General features: G+C 38.2%; 1 protein-coding gene across 8 annotated transcripts in view; it reads right to left on the bottom strand.

The window, feature by feature from the left end:
• Window positions 1-15538, bottom strand: part of Tcf12 (transcription factor 12) — a 266660-nt gene that overhangs the window by 18572 nt on the left and 232550 nt on the right. For 4 of the 8 annotated variants that reach the window (XM_090358330.1, XM_090358331.1, XM_090358335.1 and 1 more), the window contains 4 exons: window positions 14423-14501; window positions 6149-6222; window positions 5199-5270; window positions 4233-4433 (listed from right to left, as the gene is read on the bottom strand). In XM_090358330.1, the coding sequence (XP_090214456.1) occupies window positions 4233-4433; window positions 5199-5270; window positions 6149-6222; window positions 14423-14501 (426 nt within the window). The remainder of the gene's footprint in view (window positions 1-4232; window positions 4434-5198; window positions 5271-6148; window positions 6223-14422; window positions 14502-15538) is intronic. The other 4 variants (XM_090358334.1, XM_090358338.1, XM_090358333.1 and 1 more) reach the window with 2 other exon arrangements.

The following is a 15538-nucleotide window of genomic DNA, read 5'->3' on the forward strand; positions in this document are numbered from 1 at the left end:
GCTAAAAAGATTCCAAATTTTGATCAGTGATATAAATGCTGAGCTGAGCAATAAATACCAAAAAACTAATTGAGAAAAATGCCTGGATTAAATTTCCTTCAGACTTACAACAATAAACAGATCTCCTGGGAAGAATTTTATACTGTTTTACCAATAAATAACGTCTTAAGATGTGTATCAGTCTTCCAAACTCAGTTTGGTCTGAAGTTGAAATCCCTGTCTAAGAATAACTGGATATGTTGTAAAAGATAGATGTGCTACCATGGAGCTATCTTCTTGGGCTGAAGTATTTTGATAAGCAGATGTGGTGTACAGTGACTTTAGCTTGCTGAGGCCTTGTAATTCCCAAATGAAACTAATAATTTATTCGTTTTCAGTTTTCCACTTGGTAAATTTTCTTCCTGGCATCAATCTACTCTTATACTAAATACACATGAACAAAACCAGACAAAATACTACATTTCAATAGTTGTAAGTGATCTGAGTTGGCGTTTTAAGGATTTAAATGACACATCAATGTAATCATACTAATGATATTGCAATATTAATATCAATGCTAATGAAAGACTTTGGTAGAAACCCCTTAAATTTCCTATTCGCTTTTGACAAATATGGAGATAAATAAAGCATACAGAAAGGGATTAGTAAGTTAAGTACATTAAAAAGCCCCATGTAAAAACAAAATCAAGGGGCTGGGAGTTTGGCCTAGTGGTTAAAGTGCTTGCCTAGCATACATGAAGACCCGGGTTCGATTCCTCAGTACCACATACATAGAAAAAAAGCCGGAAGTGGTGCTGAGGCTCAAGTGGTAGAGCTCTAGCCTTGAGAAAGTCCAAAGACAGTGTTCAGGCCCTGAGCTCAAGGCCAGGACTGGCAAAAAAAAAAAAAAAAAAAAAAAAAAAAATCAAATATTAAAAAGGTGCTAAGCTGGGCATGGTGACTCATTCTTATAATTGTAACTACTCAGGAAGCTGAGATCTGAGGATTGCCGTTCAAAGCCAGCCTGGGCACTAATGGTCTGTGTGACTCTTTTTTTAAATTAATTTTTATTGTTGGGGTAATGTATAGAGGGGTTATAGTTACATTTGCCAGACAGTAGGTGCATTACTTCTCACATATTAATACCCTTTCTCATGTTTTTGTTAGTCTGTGAGACTCTTATCTTCAATTAACCATCAGAAAACCGGAAGTGGTGCTGTGGCTCAAGGGGCATGGTGGTAGCCTTGAGCTGAAGAGCTCAGGAATGATGCTCAGGCCCAGAGTTCAAGCCCCACAAACTCCCCCTCCAAAAAACAAAAAAAACCCCACTAAGGGGTGTGATGTAGTCTAACGGTAGAGTGCTCACCTAGCATGCATGAAGCCCTAGGTTCAATTCCTTGGTACAACATACTCAGAAAACAAAACAAAACAAATGGCACTAAGCAAGCTAAAAAAATTATTATTATTTTTTTTGCCAGTCCTGGGCTTGAGCTCAGGGCTTGAGCACTGTCCTTGGACTTTCTCAAGGCTAGCACTCTACCACTTGAGCCTCAGCACCACTTCTGGCTTTTTTTTTTTTTTTGCTATGTATGTGGGGTACCGAGGAATCGAACCTGGGTCTTCGTGCATGCTAGGCAAGCACTCTACCACTAGGCCAAACTCCCGGCCCTAAAAAAATTATTTTAAAAAGGAGTAAGAATTACCAAATTTCTAGCTTTTTTCCTGATATATATATATAAATAAATAATTACAGTCAAGGAGATTTAAGTGTTTATGTACATTATGTACCTTAAGTGTTAAAAACTTTCTGTGACTGAAATTTCATCTACTTCTAAACTACAATGGTAATTAAATATGTCCAGTTAAAAGAACAACAAAATCAATTCTTTTGATACTTATTTCTGCTAATATATATGTATTTGGCAAATGGCAGCCTCCTTACCATCTTCTATAATGACACGTCTTTTCTGAAAAAAAAAAACCAGACAATTTTATTATCTGTTAAGACAAGAAGATGGGTCTTCTACAAATCAGAAATAACTTTTTTTTTTTTTTTTTGCCAGTCCTGGGGCTTTCCTCAAGGGTAGTGCTTTACCACTTGAGCCACAGCACAACTTTGACTTTTCTGTGTATGTGTTACCAAGGAATTGAACCTGGGTCTTCATGCATGCTAGGCCAGCATTCTACCACTAGGCCATGGCCCCCTGGAGATAACTTTTAATGGCATAGCCCTGTTGTAGCACAGGGATGGGGATGTAGTTCAGTAGCAAAATGATTGTTTAGTGTGAACCAAGCCCTGGGATCAATCCCCACCATTGCTACAAAACAACACAGAAGAAAAAAAGGAAAAGAAAGAACAGGGGCTAAGAATGTTGCTTAGTGGTTAGAGTGATTGCCTAACATGCACGAAGCCCTGGGCTTAATTCCTCAGTACCACATAAACAGAAAAAGCCGAAGGTTCAAGTAATAGAGTGCTACCCTTGAACAAAAGAAGCTTAGAGACAGTGCCCAGGCCCTGTGTTCAGGCCCAGGACTGGCCAAGAAAGATTAAAAAAAAAATAAAAATCAACAAAATAGCAGGGGGCAGTTCCTCAAAAACAGAGAAAAGAGAGAAGAAAAATTTCCTTGGTTATTTTGAATAACTTGTCAACACAGACTTGGTCATTGATTACTTGCTTTTCAGGCTGGATGCTGAGATTTCTTTTAAAAAATTATTATTAATTTATTTGTTTTTGTGGGTCATGTGGCTTGAACTTGGCCTGGGCACTGTCCCTGAGCTCTACAGCTCAAGGCTACCATCCTACCCTCGAGCCAAGCCTCACTTCCCATTTTCTAGAGGTTAATTGGAGAAAAAAAATCTAAGGTCCTTTTGTGCCTGGGCTGGCTCTGAACCTAGATCCTCAGATCTCAGACTCCTGAGTAGCTAGGATTACAGGCATGAGCCATAGCACCCTGGATTACCTCAAGTATCTCATGTACTTCAAAAAAAACTCTCGAAGTACACATTAATAAACAAAAAGACTTGGGTTCCAAAGAAAAACAAAACAACAAAAAAACCACATATGTGAACACCTATTATCTGCAAGTCAATTTATGCTCTAAATCAGGAATCTGTGGATAATTTTTTTTTTTTTTAAATGAAGGCAGCTGGGTGGTAGTGGCTCACACCTATAATCCTAGCTACCTATGAGGTTGACATCCGAGAATCTCAGTCTGAAACCAGCCCAGGTAGAAAAGTTGCCATAAGACTTCTACCTCCAGTTAACTACTCAAAAAAAAAAAAAAAAAAAAAAAAAATGGCACTGTAGCCCGAGTAGTACAGTGCCAGCTTTGACCAAAAGAAGCTCATCCCTGAGTTCAAGCCTCAGGAGTGGCAAAACAAAAATTGCTAATGTTTCAGTTAAGACCAGCTTGGAATTCAAGTCATTTAGCTTTTGAATTTATATTTGCTAATTATCATTCTATTAGCCCTTATCATTAAAATTATTTTAGTATTAGTAACACTTTTTCTTTTTGGTGAAAGGTGAATTTTGTCCTTGATTACATGACTTAACAGGTATAAATCTGTTTCAGAGGAAACTATTTCACAGCATGTAGTCAACCTTAAAAATCATGCCATAAACATGCCAACACATAACACTAATTAAACAGCAGGTTCAAAAAGAATGTTATCCCTTTAAAAGACAATCTGGGTAAAAAAGACATTCAGCAAAGAGCTTTTGATGTGTGTGGCTATAGAAGTAGAATCTTCCCACCCTCCCAGCAAAGGATTACCATGATTTTTCAAAGATGCGATGAATTATCATACTCTCCTTGGAGATTAATCTAAAAAGTGTTTTGTTTTTTATAGTTATCATTGCAACTCCATTTTTAGCTCATTTGGGAATAAAGTTTTAATTTAGGCCTGTACAAATTATAGTTTCATATTATTATTTTTCCCATTAAAAGCCAGTTTCAGATGATAAGAAACAATTTTTCTGTACTATGATATTTGAAATTCAGTCAGGCTTTACTGCTTTGGGTACTCACTTTTTCAAGGGACAAAACCTGCTGAGTCACTGGGATTATTACAGGCGCGAGCCACTAGTACCCAGCTTGCTTTCTTGTTCTACGTGACTCTAAGGCTCAATACTTACCCTATCTAAACAACAAATGAGAAACCCAAAATCTTTTTTTGTACTTTTCAGTAAAAAATTGATATTCTGCCCCAAATTTCATGGAAATCATTTAGGACAAGGTGCACACTATTTTACCATTGAAGTGGATCGACTGTTTGTAACAAGGCTTGATCCTCCATAGTTAGAATTGAGGCTTCCAATTGGTGCATTGTGGGATGGTCCCAGTAAGCCATGTATATCACCAGTGGGGAGACTGGTAGAAGGTCCCACAGCATGGTTCCGCAACACATGGATAGCATCATCCAGTCTGTCTAAACGATCCTCCATTCGAGACTGCTGTAAGGATGGAAAAACACAGGGAAGTTACTGCCAGTATCAGATCAATTTAGTAAGCTGATGTGTTTCCTACTTTAGGATACATGGAAGACAGCCAGTGAAATGCAGTGCAGTATCAAGTAGCTTCAAAACCAACTACCTGGACTATAAATCAACAGCAACAACAAAACAAAGGCTGTCTGTAGGCTAGGATAAATTTTCAAAGCTTCAGAAATGAATCACTGCTGTCTATGATGAATTTAACAATCTATGTAAGGTTATTTCTTTTGGCCACAAAAGATGAAGACTACCATGTGGGTACTCGGTACTCAATTACAATGGATTAAAAAGAAGGGGATAAACTGTACTTTAGTAATGATCTTTAAAAGATGTCCATTTGGGGAAGGTCATTCATAGCCAATGGGGTTTAGCTGTAATTTTCTTTTAGGTGGATAAAGCACATTTATCTTAAAAGGCAAATATATCCTGATAAGTTCTTTAACAACTCTAAGGAAATGACATTGGATACACACATGCCCCATACACAAACATATTAGAATTCTAAAGCTCAAAAGCACATGCCAGCAGAGCTCTAAAAAAAAAAAAATCATTCTCAATCACCAAAATGACAAAAGTCTACTCTTACATATTCCAACAAAATCTGAAATCGTCAACAGTTTGACTTTTAAAAGACTTTGGAGTCTGTACAGCTAGATGATCTTAAATGGATAATGGAAGTATAAATAACTGAAACACAAAAAAGGCACCATCTAAAAGAAATAGTACCTCACAGACATCCTTTAAGAAGGACATTGCATCTTGCAAATGCTCGTGAAGTTGCTGCTCAACTCGATTTTTCTGGCAAAGTCAAGACAGAACAGGAGGCAAAGCACAGGTTAAGATTTAACTCCAAAAGAGATGAGGAAATAGCTGATGTGCATGTAGGCATAACATGTTAGTAAAGTTAACGTGGAGACCTGAGAGATCTATTTGTATTAAGGTTTGAGAAGGCTGAGATTTAACAAGGAAGTTATAAGGTTAGCATCTAAACAGCACACATTGCTCATATTTGCTTGCAAAATCTGTGAGAACTCTTTTTCAATTTAAAGTGTTCTGTTAGACACAGAAAAAAAGAATATTTCTATTTGTAACCTGGCATAATTAAATGATAGTCTTACTTGGCATTCCACTAGATCATTATGATTTTCAAATTACAGTTTGCAATTCTGGATTACAAATGTAAGCACACAAAAGTAACAGTAGTTAAATATTCTAACACAAATTCTTCACCTTGGAGTACTTAAACGTTTCCTTTACTGCCTTCTGTGGTATCATTTGTACAACATGTTTTTTTATTATAAGAAAACATAAGAAATAATACTTGCATGACAATTTTGTACCGCTCCCTTTACTTATCATACTTTTTGCTGTTTTTTAAAGAAGTTTCTCTTATAAAAAATTAAGCCGTTGAATTTTCACAGAAACAAAAATTCTATGACTTTAACACCAGTTGTTCTGACACCAAAAGTTTAATGTCTCAAAGAACAGATGGCAAGAGACAACCAATATATCTCAAGATTGTTCAACTCAATCAGGCCATTTGCTAGCAAAGAATTCGTGAGTAATGGTATCCTACTGTTTCTTCATTGTTACACAAGACTCACTAAAAACAAAACCCCCTTCAAACTAGGGATTCTATCCTATGACACCTCTCACACTTGGTATGAAGCTCTTACCAGGGAGTGGAGCGAATTTTCATAGCTTGGGGATGAAGGTGCTTGTCCTCCAGGTCTGGGCCACTGACTGGTACCTGTTAAAACCCCAAAGTATCCCCATACACTTGGGTTAATTCAGCAATTTTGACAATGTTTTAGATCTAAAGCAAAGGATAAAGATACTGAGTAAGTTCAAATAAATTTACAGGGAAATTTTTGTTCAGCCACCAGCATAGTCATGGCTACTTATAAGACCAAAATATTGTTTTCAAAGTCTCTTTCATATTCATAGAATAATCTAGGGAGCTGAGAAAACATAACTAACTGCCTTGTCCACACACACACACATACACACATTTTTTTTTGCCTGTACTGGGCTTGAGCTCAGGGCCTGAGCACTGTCCTTGGACTTTCTCAAGGCTAGAGCTCTACCACTTGAGCACTTGAGCCTCAGCACCACTTCTGGCTTTCTTCTATGTGGTACCAAGGAATGAAACCAGGGTCTTCGTGCATGCTAAGCAAGCACTCTACCACTAGGCCAAACCCCCGGCCACATATATACATATTGCTTAAAAAGCATTTTCTTGCCAGACACCAGTGGCTCGCACCTATAATCCTGCTGTAATTCTAGCTACTCAGGAGTCTGAGATCTGAGGATCATGGTTTAAAAGTCAGCCTGGCTGGCAGGTGCGAAGCATTTTCTTGCCAGACACCAGTGGCTCGCACCTATAATCCTGCTGTAATCCTAGTTACTCAGGAGGCTAAGATCTGAGGAAAAAGATTCAAAGCCAGCCAGGGCACAAAAGGACCTGAGACTCTTCTCTCCAATTAACCTCTAGAAAATGGGAAGAGGGACTTGGCTCAAGGGTAGGGCGGTAGCCTTGAGCTGAAGAGCTCAGGGACAGTACCCAGGCCAGGTTCAAGCCCCATGACCCACAAAAAAAAAAAAAAAAAAAAAACAAAACAGCCAGTCTCACGGAATGAAAATCCATGTGGATCAATGTAGTAGAGCTGTACCTTTGAACTGAAGAGCTCAAGAGACAGCATCCAGGCCTAGAGTTCAAGCCCCACGACTGACCCCCCCCCCCAAAAAAAGGGCATTTTCTCATACATCTCAATAAATTAATTTTTTTCTTTTTGGTGCCAGTCCTGGGTTTGACCTCCTTGCGTTTTTGTGCTCATGTATCATTCTCTACCCACTTTAGCCAAGCTCCTTGTTGATAAGAATTTCACCAACTTTCTTGCCTGGGCTGGCTTTGGAACTGCAATCCTCAGATCTCATCCTCCTGAGTAGCCAGAATTACAGGCGTGGGCCACCAGTGCAGATATTTTCCTAAAAAAAAAAAAAAATCCTACAAAAATGAAAATGCACTTTTTGTTATTCTTGGTTGTGGGGCTTGAATTCAGGGTCTCAGTACTGTCCCTGAGCTCTTTTGCTCAAAGCTAGTGCTCCACCACTTTGAGCAATAGCTCTACTGTCGTTTTTCTGGGTTAAATGGAGATGAGAGTCTCAGGGACTTTCCTGCCCAGGCTTGTTTTGAACTATAATCCTCAGATCTCAGCCTCCTAAGGAGCTAGGATTACAGATGAGTCACCAGCACTTCTAAATGCACATGTAAATGTAGTATATGATCCTTTCTTATTCTTCTCTATCATGGTTCTATATAATGTCTGGTAATACTTATAGTGGGGATATTAATATTTACCTGTTTCTATATACCATCATCTGCTTAACTTCACATTACCTCATCACCAGACATTTTGGTTGCTATTGTTATTAATTATTATTATGACTAGCAGCATAATAAACGCAGGGGGGGGTAAATTTTCAAATTAAGCAGCACTTAAGAAGGAAAGGGTATACACATTGTTACAATCCTTAATTTACAAATGTCACATGCATTTTAGAGAAACATCTTTAAAATGCACTTTTTGTGCACTTATAAACACACAGATAAGCCTGTTTCAAATGACTGCAAATGTACTTGGGATCATTTGCTGAAAAATATCCTAACATAAATCTATGTCAAAATTATTACAATGAGAAAAATAGCATTAAGAAAATCTTTACTCATTTATTCTTTGTTAGGAAAGCACAACTACATACTGAAAACAGAAGAAGAAAGGATATATATTCGTAACAAATGAGGACAGGGTAGCTCAGTGCTTGGTAGATGCAAGGTCCTAGGTTTGATCCTCAGGATAATCAATCAAACAATTAATCCCCTGTTGAGCATAACATTTAAATGGGGTTACCAAAATCACTTTTTAAAAGAAAAATGTCAAGCAGGCAATCAAAAATCTTCACTGCTTTATCATTTTTCATGTGAAAACGAGTAATTCATAAAAAATAAAATCATTCATAAAATGCACATTACTGTCCTTTTTAAAAGCTTCTGTGGCAACCTGAATTATGCCAGCAATATGAAGCTGGAAGTTGGAAGGTTACTTAATACCTCTTGTGGTGTACTGCTTGCTGAGTTCCAGATAGTGCTAAAGCTTTGTTCCAGAGAGTATTGTTGCAAGTTTCTTAGCCATATTTAGGATGTTAGTGATAGTGAAAACACAGTGACTTACTTGTCAGAAATGCTTATACTGGAATTAGTGCTTTCATTTAAACTGAACACCACCATTAATAACTGAAGAACTGATAACCATCCCTATCAATTTCACATATTATGTAACCTGAAAACTTGTAATATAGATTCTTGGTAACCTGATGCAGATTTATGAAATTACTGAAAATAATCATTTAAAACAATTTGCTTAACTGTTCCTTTACCAAAAGCGTGTGTAATCAGTCTGTGATTAGGAGCCAGATCACCAAATTACCTAATTTTCTAGAAATGCTAACTTAGTTTCATATTTACACACTTCAGAATGGTCAGCTTGCATAAAGAGGCTTTTGCTCAGTCTTTTATTTTTTTTTGGTCGGTTGTGAGACTTGGCCTAGGCACTGTCCCTGAAGTCTTCAGCTCAAGGCTACTGCCCTACTCCTGGGCCTGGGCATTGTCCTTCTGAGCTCTTTTGTTCAAGGCTACCCCCCTATCCCTTGAGTCACAGTGCCACTTCTGCTTTTCTAGTGGTTAATTGGAGATAAGAATCTCAAGGATTTTAGTGCCCGGGCTGACTTTGAACTATGATCCTCAGATCTCAGACTCTTGAGTAGGTAGGATTACAGATATGAGCCACGACCTGGCTTGGCTTTTCCTCTTTAAATTGTGTGTGTATGTGTGTATTGCTGGAGGGGGAAGGATCCAAGAGCTTTGTACATGTTATATAGGCACTCTGCTACTATCCTATTCTCTCAGACTTCAATTTATAATTTTTTGATGGAAATATGAGGAAATTCTGTTAATGTCTATTACAAAATAGTGTCTACTAAACTAGAAAAAGTAAACATATACTTAAAGCTCTTCTGTCTGTTACTATTACAGATTATTACAGATGTTATATATTTGGGTAAAGCAAAATATAACAGGGTTAAATCAGTGATAAGGTATCTGTACTTCCTCTAATTCCAAGCTTTATTTATTTCATGGGCAAAGCTCCTATAACTCCACCTAGTCATTTAAAAATATCATGGCAACACAGGAGATGGCTGTCAATAACATGGCTGGGAAAATTCAAAATACATCCAGTAGTTTAAAGGCTGGGAGTGTAGCTCAGTGGAGACATCTGCTTAGCATGTGTAAATGTTTGGGTTTGATCCCTACCATTATACACACACACACACACACACACACACACACACACACACACACACACACACACACACACGGGGAGGGGGGGGGAATGTGCCCTGAAAATCAAGTGCATACTACGATTTAGTGGATCCATTATCTGGTTGATCTGTACTATCAGTTAATTTATAGAGTGAGCTCTAAGTATAAAACAGGAAGATGTAATTTTAAAATTTTAATCAGCTTTAGAAAGCCTATCTTAAGAGTATGAAAACATTTACTTCATAAGCCTAAAGGTCTTTCTAGTAATGGAAAGTCATTATTATCTCATTCTGATAACAGAAATGGGATAAAGAAAAAAGTAAACATCCCACGGCTTTTACATTCTTGTGCTACTGGTGACTTGTTAGTTTGGATGAGAATTCTGAAGTGGGGGATTCAAATTTAGACACAGATCATAATGCCAGCATTGACTTGATTCTCGACAGACCTGTACATTCAGCTCTTTGTAAAATCTGTGAATAAAATGTACAGATTAAATTTAAGATTACACTGATGTGACTAGCTTGAAACAATTAGCTATAGCATTAATATAAGAAAAGCACAAAAGCTAGAAATCTCAGGATGACTCAGATACCAGGCTATTATCCTTTTCCTTGATCCCTGATGTCTGGTGGTGGAAAGAAGGTTTAAGTCTCTTTGATGAGCACAAGCATTCCATCATTCTATACACAAAATGATTTCTGCAATTGTCTTGGGCTTTCTACTCACTGACCATTGTAAAATACAGCTCTTTTTCTAGATGCATTAGAAAGAATTCATTTTTATTTTTTCTGCTGGTCATGGGTAGGGCTTGAAGTCAAGGTCTGGGCATTGTTCCTGAGATCTTTACACTTGAGGTTATCGCTTTACCATTTTAAGTCACAGTGCCACTTGCAATTTTCTGGTAGTGAACTGGAGATAAGAGGCTCATGAACTTTCCTGATTGGGCTCGCTTTGAACCATTCAGCCTGATGTATACTTAGGATTTCAGGCTTGAGCCACTAGTGCCTGGTTAGAATAGAATGAACTTACTCGACAATGAAGTTAATTGAACATTTATAGAAAACAAGATAGGTATGCATCTAGAATAAGAGAGATCTGGAAAAGCTTTGATGATGCATTTGTGTATGTTTTCAGTCTATGACTGTCAACTACTACAACTGGTAAATAAATTTTGTTAACACATTTTGTGTGACTAAGAGAATTCCTAGGACCATTTATTGTTTTTTCCTCTTTTCCTTCCTCCTTCCCTTTGCTGCTTGCTATATATCCCAGATGGAAATTAAACTATGATCCTTCTACCTCAGCCTCCCTGGTACTGGATAGATGTACACGAACACACCTGGCTCCATATTTTCTTAGTTAGTTGTTTCCTTTGTAATCTCACCCTAGAGCCAAACTTTCATTAGATTTCCCCATTCTAATGCTTAAAGTAGCATGGAGTGCTCTGTTTCTCAGAGTATTTTGATGATTAAACCAGCTCAACCTGAGTATTTAATTTTTACTGTTAATGCTCTGGAGTGCTACTAGGCATTACAATCACAAACTTTTTATTCACTTACATTCCAGAAGAAGGTAAAGAAAGACAAAGATGGCTTTGCTAGTCTGCCTTCCAAGCTTCTTCAGTGAGCATATCCTGTGCTATATCTTCCTCTAAACAGAAGTAGGCATGAGGCAAGGCCATTCCTAGTTGACATCACTACTAGAACCCTGATTTTCTTCATAGGAGGATAGGATATGCAGGGGGGTGGATCTGCCCTTTTCTAGTCTGAGTCACCAGAGAATAATTCTATTCCAGGCCCTCAGGATATCCTCAATACTTTAAGATAAACATGGTACTTCCATTCCTGTCTCAAGCAACATATTAGACACAGAGGTAGTCAGTGACACAAGAGGAAAATCTGTTGAAGAGGTTTCTGGAAAAGGTTTCTGTAAAGAGAAGGAGTAACACAGACCTTTCCCTTGTATTATATGATTATAGCCTCATGTGGTACATCCAACTGTTGCTTTGCCATCAGCCTGACATAGAGTTGTTATGAAGTAGAGCAGAAACTCTGCATGCATAGTCAAAACCTTGTCTGCAATGGGCTTCTTGTGATACAAGATAAATGCTGAATTGTTCAAGCCAACTGGAATAAGTTGTTTTTTTGTTTTTTTATCCTAAAGCATCTTAACTGGTATAATATCTCTGAAGCTTCCTCCTAAGAGCTCTCCAGGTAGAAGTGAATTGTGTGGCTTGTAAAATTTTCAAGGACAATGAGGTAGACTTAAGCCCTTAGAAGCTGCTTATGTGACTCAGCATGGGTATTTATCCTCACAAAGTTTGTGCTGAGTCCGACTGATGCTCAGGCAAAAGGAATAGGGAAATGCAGACACGTACCCCCACAGCTGGCAGACAACATGCTATGGCCACAAGACGTCCAAACAATATCTACACACCATACAGAAGCTCAGATCTGCTTGTTTGTCCTATTGATCATATAGTTCTTTTTTCTTTCTCTCTACCCTGCCAGTGTGTGTGTGTGTGTACACACAAGCATAAGGGACACAGATAAGAAGTATTACCACAGAAGAAATACATTTTCATAAAATCAGTCTTTGACATAATGATTTAGTCACCTACATTTTCACTTATCACCTTAATTATTGGGGAAAACAATACAATATTAAATAAAAACAGGGGGAGAAGTTTTTTTTTTTTTTTTGCTGTTCCTTGGCCTTGAATCCTAGGCTCCTTTTGCTCAAGGCTAGCACTCTACCACTTGAGCTACAGTACCATGTCAAGCTTTTACTGTGATTAACTGGAGGCAGGAGTCTCATGAACTTTTCCATATGGGTTGACTTTGAACTGTGATCCTCACCCTCCTGAGAAGCTAGGTTTTATAGGCATGAGCCATCAGTGCCTAGCAGAAATGTGAAATTTTTATAAGGGAATTAAAAAAAATTTTTAACTGATTTTTCCATTTGACTAGTGTCCATTCATAGATGCTGAGCTGGAGGGCCTTCCTTCTGGAAGAACTGAAATCAGAAGGAATTTGGGCTGCTCCTGCTGGGCAGAGGGGGTGACAGGAAAGGCAGATGGATACCACAGCAGAGAAAGGTGCAACGGCAATGACACAGATGACCCTGATGATATTAGTGATGTGGGCCAAGAGGGTGAGTAGGGACAATGGTTACATCATTTTTCCTGTAATTTCAATACCGTTAAACAATTTTAAATCAACAGTTCTTTCATAGTCTTGTCTATGTGGAGAACAGCTGTTCAACTTTTACTAGACAGCTGAAGCCACGGTGACTGAGAAAATGGCAGAATCTGCTAATTGCTGAAAGCAGCTGCCAGCAGTTCATCATCTCCACACTGGAAAGCGTCTTCACAGAGTCACAAGGCCAATACACAAGTCACACATAGGTGACCGTGAGGACCCTGCCTTCTCAAAGACCTGACTTCCAGAAACCCTGTATGATACTACTGTATGACAACAAAAACAAAACCACCTGGGCCTGTCATGGCAAGAATATGCCTACTTTACTCAGTTGCCTAATGACTTTAAAAAAAAAAAAATGACAGCTCAAGGACAAGCTCACAATTTGTGTATTTTAATTATCCCTAGTAATAAAGGAAAAATCCACTTATAATAATTGTAACTCAACGAACTCATAGCATAGGATAATGTCCAGAAATTGTTAAAAACCAGTGTGAAAATAAATCAAGGGAAAGAAATGGGAACCACTAATATAATCATTCACATTCATAAGACAGTTCATTTTCTTAGCAGAAAAATTACACCATCACCAAGATTGTGTGTGTGTGTGTGTGTGTGTGTGTGTGTGTGTGTGTGAGAGAGAGAGAGAGAGAGAGAGAGAGAGAGAGAGAGAGAGAGAGAGAGAGAGAGAGAGAGAGGATAAAACAATTTGGTTGACTTAAAAAATAGTAAGATGACCTACAGAAATAGGTTCATCTGATGGGGGACTAAAGGCAGGGCCTTGTGCAGCCTGAGCTTATGCTTCACTCTGAGCTATGGCCCCAGCCCTTGAATTTCTAAATAGGTCACTTTGTATCTATTCCACATTATTTATTCCATATTGTACTTTCATCTGGACTGCTTTATTTTATTCTGTTACACAATTGTTAGAAATTGTCACAATGTACTTTAAGAATCAAGGAAGAGAGCCAGGAGTGTGGCCCAGTGGGCAGCATGCTCACCACCTAGCGTGCACCAAGCCCTGGGTTCAAGTCCCCAGAACCACATACATAGAAAAAACTGAAAGTGGCACCATGGCCCAAGTGGCAGAGTGCTAGCCTTGAGCAAAGAAAGTGTCTACAAGGACAGTGCCCAGGCCCTGAGTTAAAAAAAAAAAAAGAATCAAGGAAGGTAAACATAACAAGTTATTTATTGAACAAGTAAATATTTCAACATTCTCCTTCTTGGAAGATTCCATTTAGATGCTTTCTTACCATCAAAAGCAAAATGACTTTCATAAAATTTCATTGGGTTTAACTGAAGGAAAAAAATTACAAGGCCCTGAAGTATTTTTCAAGAACACAAGCTATGAAGGAAAGAGAGCCTACCTGTGAGAGGTGAAGGCGATCCCACTGGTGTTGATGGGTTGGATGGAAAACTACTGCTGGTATGATCAGGAGAATAAATCTAACCAGAAAATGAGACAAACATCATCAATATGAAACAACAGCAAACATACAAATGCATCCACATGAAGTTGATTTTATAATCTAAGTCCCTTACCCTTAAGACTCATAACAAAAAGGCTGTTCACCAATTTCAAGACCGTTCTAGTACTAGAGGCTAGGTGGCTTCAGTTTTCAAATTAGGATAAAAAGTATCACGTATATTCTAGTGAGAGGAGTACAATAGGAATCTGATTCTTTTTTTTTTAAATCATAATTGGAACTTAAGCTTCTAATGATTAGAACAGAATAACAAAGAAGCAAGAACAGGTGTAGTGGTACACACTTTTAATTTCAGCACTAAGGACACTGAGGTATGAGGCAAGTTTGGGCAAAATAGCGAGACCAAGTCTCAAAGCAATACAAAATAAAGGAAAATGTGACTACAAAGTTAAACTATTGGATAATTAAACAATATTTTCCAAATATACTCTTAAATAAGTGGTATTCTTTTTTTTTTTTTTTTTTTTTTGGCCAGTCCTGGGCTTGAGCTCAGGGCCTGAGCACCACTTTTGGCTTTCTTTTATGTATGTGGTACCGAGGAATAGAACCCAGGTCTTTGTGCATGCTAGGCAAGCACTCTCCCACTAGGCCAAACTCTCAGCCCCAATAAGTGGTATTCTTTTTTTTCCCCCCCAGTCCTGGGATTGAGTTCAGGGCCTGAGCACTGTCCTTGGACTTTCTCAAGGCTAGAGCTCTACCACTTGAGCCTCAGCACCAATTCTGGCTTTTTTCTATGTATGTAGTACTGAGGAATTGAACCTGGGTCTTTGTGCATGCTAGGCAGGCACTCTACCACTAGGCCAAACTCCTGGCCCATAAGTGGTATTATTCTTTAACAATAATCACCTGGTAAAAGTATTCATCACTTTTTTCCTTTTAAGTATAAGAGTTTTACAATATGTCATCTTCAACTTACTACATAGCCAGGGCCTCAAACCCGATTGTTTTGGTGAGATTAGCAATTTACACCTGTGTGTCACCACATTTGGCTATCAT

The sequence above is a fragment of the Megascapheus bottae genome, chromosome 25, assembly GCF_031878675.1.
Source record: "Megascapheus bottae isolate mThoBot1 chromosome 25, mThoBot2.hap1, whole genome shotgun sequence".
Lineage (NCBI taxonomy): Eukaryota > Metazoa > Chordata > Mammalia > Rodentia > Geomyidae > Megascapheus > Megascapheus bottae.